General features: G+C 40.4%; 1 protein-coding gene across 1 annotated transcript in view; it reads left to right on the top strand.

The window, feature by feature from the left end:
* SH3GL3 (SH3 domain containing GRB2 like 3, endophilin A3) overlaps window positions 1-14,364 on the top strand; it is a gene marked incomplete at its 5' end in the record, with an annotated part of 143,852 nt that overhangs the window by 119,504 nt on the left and 9,984 nt on the right. The window contains one exon of the mRNA XM_082617474.1: window positions 2,253-2,362. Within this exon, the coding sequence (XP_082473600.1) occupies window positions 2,253-2,362 (110 nt within the window). The remainder of the gene's footprint in view (window positions 1-2,252; window positions 2,363-14,364) is intronic.

Raw genomic sequence — 14,364 nt, 5'->3', positions numbered from 1 at the left:
TGAAGGCTGGGAGGCTGTGACAGCTTCTAAAAGAAGACAACAGTGAAGTTTGCTGCATTGATTGACTCTCCCTTTCACAAATGTTTTCTCTGTAGCAGGCAATGCTATTGGATAGCATTTTACCCACAGTAGAACTTTTTTCAAAATTGGAGTCAATCCTCTCAAGCCCTGCTGCTGCTTTATCAACTAAGTTTTATAATATTCTAAATCCTTTGTTGCCGTTCCAACAATCTTCACAGCATCTTCACCAGGAGTAGATTCCATCTCAAGAAACCACTTTCTTTGCTCATCCATAAGAAGCAACTCCTCATCTGTTAAAATTTTATCATGAGATTGCAGCAATTCAGTCACATCTTCAGGTTCCACTTCTAATTCTAGTTCTCTTGCTGTTTCCACCACATCTGCAGTTACTTCCTCCACTGATGTCTTGAATCCCTCAAAGTCATACATGAGGGTTGGAATTCTTCTTCCAAACTCCTGATAATGTAGATATTCTGACCTCTTCCCATAAACATAAATGTCCTTAATGGCATTTAGACTGATGAGTCCTTTCCAGAAGGCTTTCAGCTTACTTTGCCCAGATCCATAAGAGGAACCACTGTCTATGGCAGCTAGAGCCTTATAAAATGTATTTTTTCGAGAATAAGATTTGAAAGTCGACACCACTCCTTGATCCATGGGCTGCAGAATGGATGTTGAGTTAGGAGGCATGAAACAACACTGATCTCATTGTACATCTCCATCAGAGCTCTTGGATGACCAGGTGCATTGTCAATGAGCAGTAATATTTTGAAAGGAATCTTTTTTTCTGAGCAGTAGGTCTCAGCAGTGGCCTTAAAATATTCAGTCAACCATGCTGTGAACAGATGTGTTATCATCCAGGCTTTGCTATTCCATTTCTGGAGCACAGGCAGAGTAGATTCAGCATAATTCTTAAGGGCCCTAGGATTTTCAGAATGGTAAATGGGCATTGGCTTCAACTGAAAGTCACCAGCTGCATTAGCCTCTAACAAGAGAGTCAGCCTGTCCTTTGAAGCTTTGAAACCAGACATTGACTTCTCCTCTCTAGCTATGAAAGTCCTAGATGGCATCTTCCAATAGAAGGCTGTTTCATCTACATTGAAAATCGGTTGTTTAATGTAACCACCTTCATTAATGATCTTAGCTTGATCTTCTGGATAACTTGCTACAGCTCCTACATCAGCACCTTGCACTTTTATGTTATGGAGACGGCTTTTTTCCTTAAACCTCCTGAACCAACAGCTGCTAGCTTCAAACTTTCTTCTGCAGCTTCCTCACCTCTCTCAGACTTTGCTGAATTGAAGAGAGTTAAGGCCTTGCTCTGGATTAGGCTTTGGTTTAAGGGAATGTTGTAGCTGGTTTGATCTTCTACCCAGATCACTACAACTTTCTCCATATCAGCAATAAGCCTGTTTCACCTTCTTACCATTTGTGTGTTCATTGGAATAGCAATTTTAATTTCCTTCAAGAACATTTCCTTTGCATTCACAACTTGGCTGTTTGGTGCAAGAAGCCTAACTTTTGGCCTATCTTGGCTTTGGACATCCCTTCCTCACTCAGCGTAGTCATTTCTAGCTTTTGATTTAAAGTGAGCAATATGAGACCGTTTCACTTGAAGACTTAGAGGCCATTATAGGGTTATTAATTGGCCTAATTTCTATTTTGTTGTGTCTTAGGGAATAGGGAGGCCTGAGGAGAGAGAGAGAGAGATGGGGGAACAGCTGGAGGTGGTAGCTGCAGCAGTCAGAACACACACATTTATCAGTTAAGATTGCCGTCTTACATGGCGCAGTTTGTGGGGCCCATAATAATTACAAGAGTAACATCAAAAATCACTGATCACAGATCACCACAACAGATATAATAATAAAGAAAAAGTTTGAAATATTTTGAGAATTACCAAAATGTGACAGAGATGCAAAGTGAGCAAATGCTTTTGGAAGAATGGCACCTATAGTACACAGGATCGCCACAAACCTTCAATTTATAAAAAACGCAATATCTGTGAAGTGCAATAAAATGAGGTATATCTGCATATAGTTGAAAAACTACATTCGGGATATCAAAGCTATCACTTTGGGCTACTCACGAATCAATGTGTAAAAATCACCCCCTTCACGACCATCACCGAGGACCTAAATTTGTAGGCTTATCACAGCAGAGCAAACATAGGCTTGGAGGCTTTGCTTTCTTCATCAGCTGTCTGACTGACCTTCAAATCTGTATTACAGAATATCGGCTGCATCCAACATCCCCAAACGAGAATACAAGCCACGGCCCATAAAAAGGAGTCCTAGTGAGCTCAATGGGGTATCCACCACCTCTTCAGCAAAGACAACAGGTGAGATGACCATTCTGTGGGTGCTGTGTGCCCTTCAGTACAGCTCTGCTGGAAGCGTTCGCTTACTGCTTATTGCTGTATTCTGTGTGATTACCTTGAGACCTCAGATTTCTCTCTTAGGTTATTTGGTGAATTCCCTTTTCCCTCTAGTAATGCCCCTTTTCCTACTTCCTTGTTTCGAGTACCTATATCAAGGAAGAATTCCATCACTTCACTTATTGCCTTCTAATGTGTCAAACCTTGGCCATAGAAACATCATGCTACATTATCCTTTATATTTACATTTTTAACACTTTCCAAATATTTTACTAATTTTAAAAAAGTTTGAATTAGCATATGTTGAGCACCTGCTATATAGCAGGCACTGCCTTAAGTTCTGCATCATTATTTTTTAATTAGACAAATGGCACAAATATATTCCTAAATAAAACGGTCAAACTGAGAAAAATAAAATTCAAGTGGTATAAATCATGCTCTAGTTTCCTATGATCACCCACTCCATCCCAAGCCCCTCTCTAAGAGTAGCCATTGTTAAAAATTTGGTATGAACACTGTCATATCTATTTATGTGCACACATTTGATAGATACACGATATACACACCGTTTTAGATTTTTTGCTGTTTTTTAAATACAAGATCATACTAGATGTATTGTTCTGTGGTTAGCTTTTATAAATGTATCACTATTTCTTGGAGTTATTTCCATGTCATGCATATAGATCTATCCCACTATTTTAAAATAATTTTTATTGGAGTATAGTTGATTTACAATGTTGTGTTAGTTTCAGGTGTATAGCAGAGTGATTCAGTTATACATATATATACACTCACCGTTTTTTAGATTCTTTTCCCATATAGGTCATTACAGTGTATTGAGTAGAGTTCCCTGTGCTATACAGTAGGTCCTTGTTAGTTATCTGTTTTATATATAGTAGTGTGTATATGTCAATCCCAATCTCCCATTTTATCCCTCCCCCGCCTTCTTCCCACTGGTAACCATAAGTTTGTTTTCTACATCTGTGACTCTATTTCTATTCTGTAAAAAGTTCATTTGTACCATTTTTTTTAGGTTCCACATATACGTGGTATCATATGATACTTGTCTTTGTCTGACTTACTTCACTCAGTATGACAATCTCTAGGTCCATCCATGTTGCTGCAAATGACACTATTTCATTCTTTTTCATGGCTGACTAATATTCCATTGTATATATGTTAGCCCACTAGTTTTTAATGGCTTCATAGTTTTCCATTATATATACCATTTCACCATTAATGGACATTAAGGTTGTTTCCAGTTATTTGCTAAAAAGAATGTCCTTTATCTGCCTCCACATGCTGATGGGCAAGTCTTTCTTGGAAATGAAATTACTGAGTTAGAGTGAATGCATTTAAGTGATCATAGATATTTCCAAATTACCTGCTAAAACGGGTACACTACCATGAATGGAGCAATACATGCTTCCCCATACCTGTGTCATTAGACTTCAATTTTTGCCAAGCATTAATGGATAAACGATGATTCTTGGTTCTGTGCATAACTGTTAATTTGAGATTCCATGTTAGTTTGCCCATAGTGCTATTACTGCTGCCTATTTTCCATGGTTTTCAGGGATTAGGGATGCTCCACTGGGTGAGGTGCACTGGTTTCTAGTTGTCTGGCTGGTTACATTCCTCATGGCACTCTTTCAGGTCCCTGCACTCAATACTCCTTCCTGGAGGCAGACGCCTGGGCTCCCAGGTACTTGGTACAAAGCCAGGATGGGAGGACTTACCAAACTGCTCTTTTCCCAGAATGCCAACCAGTCATCCAGCTCCCAATACCGCTTACTCTGAGTTTTGGGCATCCTCCAAATCCACTTTTGTTGCATCTCTCTTTGGGAACCATTTTGAGCTTCATTTCCTCCATCTGCTGCTTTCCATCTTTCAGATATTCCTTATATTCCTCATAATTTATGGTCTACCAACAGTGTTCATTCTTGTTCATTCATTGTTTGGAATTAAAGACATACCTATTTTATAATCATTAGTGATTCGATACATGAAAGGAAGGCTGCGATCTTGCACTCAGTCTGCTGGATTAATGCAAACTTCAAGTCATTCAGTGTCATACGTCCCACTGGCTGCATCTCTCTGCTGTTTGTTACCCAAGATGGCTTTAGGTGCTAAATGGATATAGAGCTAGAGAACCTTGAATCACATCATGAGAAAATTATTCTTTTTTTCAATTCTCTTTTAGTTATTCTGATTTCAAGGAGATAAAGCTACAGCTTTGTGCTGGAATATTTTTATGTCCAGTTTTAACAGAGAAGATAGGCCTCAGGCTAAAAGTCTTCTGCAGGCAAAAGTACCTACCTTGAATTTAAAAAAATTGTCTATTTTTCATCATAATTATGCTCACGGTTACAGTCTCTTTATAGCATGTAGTACTGCTTTTCAATTTACATTTTGATGTAAAGTTTTATTCAAAGTTATTTGAATAAAATTGATTTCATTAAAATATTATCAAGAGGATACTCAGATACAGTTCTCTGGGAAGTTCTTTTGTATTGTATTAGGGTAACACTAGTTTCTATTTAAAAAAGAAGAGACACCCAAAGTACAACGAATGCTCAACAAAATAAGATTTTCTCACTCATGCAACAATCCAGGGAGGATATTCCAAGAGGATGGGTGGTTCTCGTCAGTGGAGTCACTCAGGAGACACAGCTGATGGTAGCTCTGCCATCTTCATCATCCTGTGGCTTCCAAGTTGTGCTAGTTGTTGCCACTCCAGCCAGAAGGAAGGGGAGAAAGAACAGAAGGCGAGGCTAGACATTTCCTCTTAAGCCAGGCAGGAATGACACACTCACATTCCAGGGATGAGAACTCAGATCCAATGACCACAGGTCGTGGCAAAGCAAGTTGGGAAGTGCAGTCTCTAGCTGGGCAGCCATACCTAGTTACATCGGGAAATACAAAGCAGGCACTAGTCTATAAAAATGATGGAATTCTGCTGGACAGGAATGGCAAGGACTATGTCAGTGAAAGAAGATTAGACTCTGGTTCTGCTCCCTTGGAAGGTGGCAGGAGGAATCGCTCCTGTCCTTTATCCCGTAGGTACTTAGATTTGCCTTCTCAGAAGTCCTTCATGGCTTCCATATCTTCACTTCACATCTGAAGTGGCCTTTGGAAACCTGCCTCCTGTGAGAATTGTGCTTACTGCTGCTTGGGGGCCTTGAGGTTCTTCAAGTTTCAATAGATGCAGATGTTTTCAGGTTAGACCCGCACTTCCTTTCACAATTCAGTGCCTCCAAAAACGGAATGGCTTCTGATCTGTATCTCCCAGGCAGTTCCATGTGCGGGTAATCACATCCACGTTTCTTTCTTAGATATAGCTCTTAAGACTGCCTTACTTCTTTCCTTTCTTGTCTAACCTTTCTTAGCTTATTGAGGCTACCTTGAGGCCATCTGAAACAGCAGACTTGAGTGAGAAGGCAATACTTTTAGATTAATCTTTGCTGTGGAACTAGGTGCCTTCACTGGGTTGAGAGAAGTCTCTGAGAATGATTTGGAGCACAACCTGCTTATCTTCTGTTCCTTGGGGTACAGAAGCTTTTCTAATATGCTGGGACCCAACGTCTTGATTTTTCTCTCTTCTCTTTTATCTTTGCTTGCAAACTGTGCAGTTCTTCTCCTTCTTATAATAATTTGCTAGATGTACCAAGGCTGGGAGGTAACATCCACTAATATTCTGTTTTCTCCAGTTCCTTCCTTTAGAGCTCCTGGTATGTGGTATGCTTTGAAAGTTATCATAGGCAAAAGTTTTACCATATGTTTTTCCACACCCTAACAAGGGTCACCGGCTTTCACACCGATTATATCTGTTTCTTCTTCATCACTACCTGGCCACTGAGTCAGAGCCACTAATTTTAGCTTTTATCATGACAATACCCCACTTCTGGTACCAGGTTTTGCATGGTAGTTAGGGTAATAGTAGTTACTGTCATACAGAAACTCAAGAGAGCAATGGTTCAAACAAGATAGAAATTAAGAATGGAAGTCCAGGGCTAGAGATTTCCTCTTAGGGAAATGAGCCAAAGGTGGTTCACGTCACTTCCACTGCCATCCCACTGGGGAGAGCTTAGTCACAGGACAACAACTAGCTGCAAAGGTTGCGGGGGAGGTTAGCTGGAGAGCCACATCCTAACATTATATTACTGTGAAGAAGGAAAGAGAGGGTTTTGATGGCCAGCTTGCAGTTTCTAGCACGAACATCTACTACAAATATGTTGTGGAAGAAAATGTCTGACCCCACATAATTCATTTCTGTTAGAATGTGGTACCATGTACAGGCAGTACGGGAACGTACATTAGGATAATCTCAGGGTTAACAAGCTCTTTTTGTACTGGGACAGGTCGTAAATATTGGGTTGGCCCAAAAGTTCGTTCGGGTTTTCTTACGAAAAACACGAACGAACTTTTTGGCCAGCCCAATAGTTTCCACTTCGTGGGCTATATGGTCTCTGTTGCAACTTCTCAACTCTGTTCTGGTGTGAAAGCAGCCGTAGACAATATGAAAATGGATGGGCATGGCTGTGTTCCATTAAAACATTACTTGGCCCGAAGGCCATAGTCTGCCAACCCCTGGGGTGACTCATTGGGAAATCAACTTAGCAGTATCTATCAAAATTAAGAAAAATGTTTATATACTCTCCGTGGCTTCATTCCTGGAAATGTATCCTAAAGAAATAATTTAAGCAAAAGCATATTCCTCTATCTATTACAGCACTATATAGAGGAAGAAAAAGTTATGTGGGAACAGCCTAATGACCAATATTTATTTATATATATTTGTCAATAGTAGGATAATGGTTAAGTAGGCAGTGGTATATCAAATGGGGTAGTATGCAGCTATTCAACCTTACTAACATGGAAATTATGTAGCAACATAAAAATGTTTATGGTTTGATATTAAGTTGAAAAGAAAGACACAGAGTTATAAGTGTTCTATGATTACAACTTTGTAAATCAATATCTGCATGTAGACCAGGCTAAATGGTAGGATTATGGGCAATATTTTCTTGTTTTCAAGATATTCTCTAAATTGTATTTCAGTAAGAATATTTGAGTAAACAGAAATGTATTTCATAATGAGAAAATTGATGGCTTTTGAAGAATAGGTGTACTTCCTTCTTTAAAGAAAATTGTGTACCCCATTATATTCTCTATTCTCCCTGCCCCCAGGAAGCTCAATGCCAGATGTGAAGTTCAAGCACAGCAGTCATTAAAATGACCACAGCTAGTGCATGTGCTCCTCCTCCCCTTTGTGGAGGGCGACCATGCATCCTAGTTTGCAGTGTATGTCTGTTGCTCTAGTATCATTTTTAATAGTCCCCTCCCACCTTTACTCACGGTTTCTCATGTTTGGATGAAAATATGTTGTTTCCCTACTTTAGATGGCTTTACTTTTCTATTTCTGGTTTGTAAAACCTCTATTCTGAATACATATGTCATTGTAATCCATTTCAAAATTTCTGTTTAGAAAGAAGCTGAACATAAACAAACTAACTAAAAACTTTGAAAATGAGTCCCAACTCCAGCCCACCTCCCTCCCTGTATTATATCTGAATGAAGCAGAATCAGCAGACCCCAGGACCCCAGGACTCAATCCCTACCCCACCTTCTCTGCCCTTACAGCCTGCATCCAAACAGGGGGGTAGTTCTTGGAGATGAGGCCTCCAGTCAAGCTCCCAAGATACCATGCTCTCATTTGCTATGAGAGAGAACTCAGTTTTCCTTTGATGAAGGTGTTTTCATCTACCTATACTGAATTTGACCTCGCAGACTGGCATAAAATAAAAATGAAAAAGTCTTTTAATTAAAGTAACATTTAAGGGCATAAGGACATAGCACTTGAGTACCAAAAATAAGCCAGGTATTATTATTTGATGCTTTATATACATAACTCATTTCATCCTCGTAAGAATATTGCGAGGAAGTGATAAAAAATAAAGCAGTAATAAATAATAATTTAACAATATAGCAGTTACACGTATTGAGTCCTTACTAGGGGTCAGGTCATGTATTAAATACTTCAGACACATTTCTAGTACCATTATTATGCCCATTTTACAGATGAGTAAGTGGAGGCTCAGAGAGGTTAAGTGAGATTTCCCTGAGGTCACAGAGTCTGGGCACTTCACCTTATAGATTTTTTATTTTATATCTTTAAGAAAGAATACTGGGGAATGTTAGCGAATGTTCAAGAGCATCGGGAATGATTTCTTTCCAAGATTCTTGATCAGAGGGAATCGGGCCAGCAAGTGGTTGCAAAGGGAGTCTGTTGTATGCATCTGACTTGGAAGAAGAAAACACTGATAGGACAGTGAGTTCCTTGGCTTCCTCATCCAGACTGTGCGTGTCAGTGCTTATGTCCCCTCCTTCTTGGCCAGTAGCTCAGTCCCTAGGCAGATTAAGTTGTTAGAAGGGTGATGGTCAGCTAGAGATCACAGATGTGCCAAAGATGGCTTTTAAGAAGGCTCAGTGTCCACAACTGGATTCTCCATTGTGGCAAACTCCATGACATGCCTCTGCCTTTTCTAGGCTGCCTCTAGAAAGTTCCCTTGGTGGTAGCGTTCGTCCCCATTTCCAGCATCGGGCTTCGTTGATTTGTGGGGAGAATTTGCAAGTGTGAAGAGATCTTGTACTGTTTGTTTCTAAGGCACAGTTTCAGAAGAAAATGGCATTTTTATAGCCTGCATTAATGGGAAATTACCTTCCATTAGGATTCTGAATGATTTGCACATAGTGTTTATAAAGTGAAGGAAAAATGTCAAGCATTTCACTAACAATTTAAAGCAAAGCTCACAGGACTCTGCCAGAAGTGAATTCCAAGAACATTTTCTTCATCATTTCTTCTTTCTAAAGAAAAAAAAAAAGGGAGATGAAAGGACATAGATCAATTAGGCAGAATCCATTTTGGGACTGAGATGGAATCTTTGATAATATCATTTCTAGGTACTTAGGAGAATGAATAAAGTGAGCCAGAAATGGAGAAGGGGCGGGGGGTGGTGGAAATCACATCTTGAAATGATGGATTGCAGACAAAAATCCAAGTTTAGGCCCTGGCTAGGAGAAACCACCGCCTGTCCAAGCCCCTGAGTGTGGGGTCATGACGGCTCAGCAGCGTGTGCTGCCTCTGTGTCCCCAAAGAGAAAGGGAGGCCAAGAAAAGTCTTCGTGCTAAAATGCGTGCCTGGGTCGTTCCCAGAAAACCCTTGGTTTTGAGGAAAATAGCATAGGAGCTTGTGACCTATGCTCAAGTATCTTCCCTACCCTGGGTAAGTTATCACTTGCTGAATTCTAAATGTAAAGACTAGAAGACAGGGTATCTTTTACATTTTTTTAATCAACTCATTTCTTTGTGAAGTTTTTCATTTTCACTGCTGTTCTTAAAGAGGGCACCGCTTTATATAATCACAATTGAGGACTGATATGGACCAAACTGAGATGGACGTTAAGAATGTGGAAGGCTGAGATGAGTGAACAAATGTGGTTTCCAAATGTGTGCTACAGGCATGTCAGAGCGAGGCAAAATAAATCTCTCAAATGGCTTATATTAAGACATTCTAACTCCCTGTAGGTACAAAGAGACTTTTATAAATTCCTTCACACTTCTGAGGGGGCTTGGATATAATGTTTAGAGCCTAAGTCGTTCCCCTCATCAGAGTGAAATCTCTAGGATTACATTAGAAAATAAACATTTATTCGAAAGTAAAGTGTGAAGTGTGAAACTTAAAGAAGATGAGCACTCTGCAAATAGAAATAGATGTATTTTTAACCTAAATTTCCAAAGAGGAAATTAAAATTTCACACAGCAGTGACAATGGTGATTGCTCAGTCAGCAGCTTATTTTTCATTTTTTGTCTTCTGTTCTTTCCAATTTTTTCTTGGTTTTTTTTCCCCCTGCCACCAGCCCTCCCCCAACATCCATTTCTGTATATTATCAGTAGTGGTTCAGAGTCAGAGTTATAGACAAAGAGAAATAAGCAAAAAACAGGAGTCCCATGTTGGAATTCAGACTCTGGCACTTATTCGCTGTGTGACTTTGGGAAGAGTTTCTTAACATCTCTGGACTGATTTCTACTAAATGAAGTGATTGGACTTAATACATTCCAAGTTTCTTTGCCAGCTCTAAATTCTGTGGCTGCAATATTTATCTTTTCTGAGTACTCAGCATTCTTAAAAATTTGAAAAGTGCAGATTGAACATTTTTATATTTTCTGTATTTTAAAAAATATTATTAAAAATTAAAATGTGAACTATGATTATTATTGTTGATCAGTAGCCATTGATGTGTGAAAGGGGAAGAGTCCTTGTTTTATTTTTCATCTCAAGGAAGCTTTAGAGAGAAAGGTTTTCTTGCTGCAGGGAATGGTTTCCTGTAACTCTTCTAAATAGTCTGTAAAAAGAGTTTTTGAAAAGCCTGTAGGACATAATTTCTAACTTAGTTGTAGGAATTTTAATACTTCTTGGCTGAAATGGTTATATTGTCTCAAATGCATATTTTAAAATCTCAGTATATATTCTACAATGGTATGCTTGATCTTTAAGCTAAAATTTAAAATACCATTATCTAAATAGTAATATATGTACTTACGTTTTAAAAAATAGCCAGTAGAAGTCAGTTTCCAGGGATTACAAACAGGGCAGCCATGCACCACAATTCCAGAGGACTTTTCGTTTGAATCCTGGACTTGTTTGTGATACCTCCTGGACTTGTCGAGTGGGTGTGGCCTCAGGTGCAAACCCTAATGCCAGATCATGGGAATGAGAGACATAGGAAAGTGTAAGAAAACAGTGCCAGGCCAGTGAAAGATGTCTGACAACAGACCTCCAAGTCAGGAGCACCACAGGCAGAGGAATCTGTAGCCACCTGGAGAACACTTGCCCTGTCCAAATAGCAGCTGCTTGTTGCCTGAGAATGTGGACCTAGGATAGCCAGCCTTTATGATTTTCCAAGAGAAGCCAGAAATCATATATTTATGTGCAATCTCCTTATTTTTAAAATATTGTCAGCTAATCCACACTGTACAAAGAAAGCAAGGAGCAGGCCAAGCAAAACACCATCTGCAAGCTGATCCCCATGCCAGTGGCCAGGAAGCCACCTCTGATTAAGGCTGTCATTTGTTTTCCCTTTTTCCTTAGTTCAGAGTGGCAAAGGCAACCCACAAGCACTGGACCTGGCTGTAGTTGAGGAGTCACCTCCCAGGAAACTTTGTTAAGTAAATGGGCCGTGGCTTCTGAGAAATCTGCAAAAGTCATCTCCGTACACAAGGGGAAGCTTTGTAAGGGGGGTGGGCACAAACTTTACTAGTTAAACCCATCTCATATAACCTGTGTAAGTGGTGGATTGGTATTAAGGTAAAAACAAATTACACATGCTTATTTTTATAGATTTTAATGATTAAGCTTGAGTTCCATTGACAAGTCATTTTCATAAATCACATCTCCTATGGATAAATACAGAGTTCTTATTTCTAGAAAGGTAGTTCATAGAGTTTTACTAGACTTTACTTACTAGTTTATTACTTAACTGTCTTAGCTTGAACTGCTATAATGAATACTAGACTGAGGGGCTTAAAACAACAAACATTTATTTCTCACAGTTTTGAAGTCTGGGAAGTTCAAGATCAAGGTGCCGGCAGATTCGGTGTCCGGTGAGGGCCCTCTTCCTGGTTTGCAGATGGCGGTCTTCTCGTTGTGTCTGTACACAGGGTGGCACTAACCCCATTCATGAGGGCTCCACCCTCATGACCTTGTCACCTCCTAAAGTCCCCACCTCCAAATACCACCACTTTGGGGATTAGGACTTCAACATCTGAATATTGAGGGGACACAAGCATTCAGTCCATAGCATTAACCATAGATTAATACTTAAAATTTTCAGGTAAGGAAATCAGGGCCCAGAGGTGACCTAACCCAGAGCTAGAACCCAGGGATCTGAAGTTTCTGTCCCATATGTTCTTCCCAAATGGACAAAAATAGTACTTACAGATGTTGAACAAAATGGGTTTTGTGCTATTTATCAGAGTTATATACCAATTCTTTGTCTGGGTCAGCTCAAGGAAAAGTGTTAGCTTCAAAAAAATTTTTGCTACAAGAGCTTGAGATTGTAGATCGGAAAAAAAAAAATGACACCTTTTGAAGGGAACTTGAACCAGATATGCTCGTTCTAATTCAAGAGAGATAGTGGCTAATAAGTTTGGTGTGGTGCCTGGCCCAGAGTGCACACTCGGTGTTTGAGAATGAGTGTGAACCAGAAATAGACTCAAAAGTTCCAAGTTAGTGTTTTTGCCCCAACACATTAAGAGATGAACTCTCTAGTTAGATGGTACAGGTATAGTAAGTCTCAGGGTGACTGCCGATTCCACCTGTTCTCAGGTACCTTCCTCTCTGTTCCTTAACTGCCCCTGGGTAGCAGAAGTCATGGAAATACCTCTGCATTCCAGACTTGAGACCAGGAAGTGAGCAGAAAACAAGCTCACCCAGCCAAGATAGGTGTCACCTGCCTTACTGTTAAGTGGGCTTTGGAGTCAGAGGAAGGGCCAAATCCCAGCTCTCACCTCTGGGTCAAAATTCTGTCATCAAAAGAACAGGAAGTATCACCCCAACTGCATGGGGTTATTCTAAGGATTAAATTAGATCACATAAATAAGAGGTGCTGGGCACGCGCGGTACTTGCTACAGAGCAAGAGCCCACGACACAGCAGCTGTTAATGTTACATAATTGGTTATCTGATTTCCCAGCCTACAGCAGACTGGAAGCAGCAGATTAGAAAGGCCTGGGGGACTGCTTTCGGAAGGCCCACTGTCGGCAGGAAAAAGTGACAGGTCGCAGCCTGACTACAAGGGAGGCAAGAGAAAAACTATAAAAAGCAGGAACAAAAACTCAAAAGGCACAGCCGTCTGGGGCATTTACTAAAAGACAAAGAGCCCTCCTCAGGTCAGTAGCTTCCATAGACTCCATACCTTGTACCCTGATAGGCACTCATGCGGACAGCAGTTGTGTGAATTTTCCTTCTCTCTCCAGCCCCTTCCCCACCCCAACCCAAAAAATAGGAGTGGGGGTTGTAGCTTGCCTTTCAGTTGGGATGCTCTGACCAAATGCTTCCAGGTAATGAAATCCACAAAGTCAGGGCCAGCAGAGAAGAAGAGAGTACAGTGGGCTCCTTTGGTGATCTGGAAATTAGCCAAGTTCAAGTACAGCAAAAGAGCTGTGATTTTTAGTGCTACGGAGAGAAGGATGTCCCCTGCCCCACGGACCACTCCTACCTCCACCTTTATCTCCTTCAAAGTCAGGATGAGAAACACAGCCTTGTAGAACAGGCTCCCAGGTCCTGGCACATGGCAGAGAGAGAGAGGGAGGGAGCACAGGAGATGGCCGGGCTGCAGAAACGCCAGCCTTAGCTGATGCCACCTCCACTCTAGTGTCTCGTCCACCACCTGGAGTAGACACCTGTTTTTGTTTGGTTATTATTATTTTTTTGATTGAAGCCTGAGTTGCTCACTTTGAAGCAGCACAGAGAATAAGTACCTGAAGGACATCCCTCAAGTGATTGGCAGGGTGAGCTGGGCTGTGGGCAGGCCTTCCAGGATCAGAGAAGGATTTAGGTGGAGGATGCTGCTAAAGAGCATTCCTCACACATCCCCCAAAAATGTTGTCTTTATTTATAGATTATATGGATCTAATACTGAACTGTATTGTTATATACATCAAAAAGATACACACACACACACACATACAAAATTAAACAAGATGAAGAACTTAGTCACACTCCACACAGACATAACGTTGAGTGAAACAAATGAGACACCAGAATGCATACTGTATGATTCCATTAACATAAAACTAAAAAAACAGACATAACTAATGTATAGCATTAGGAGTCAGGCTAGTGATTACCTTTGGGGGAGTACTGATTGGAGGAAAGAACATGACTGAGCTCTAAGATGCTACTA

Source organism: Mesoplodon mirus (assembly GCF_964341445.2).
Source record: "Mesoplodon mirus genome assembly, chromosome: 4".
NCBI classification, from domain to species: Eukaryota; Metazoa; Chordata; class Mammalia; order Artiodactyla; family Ziphiidae; genus Mesoplodon; species Mesoplodon mirus.
Note: the sequence above shows the minus strand (reverse complement) of the source record. Positions and strands in the feature narration are given on the sequence as shown.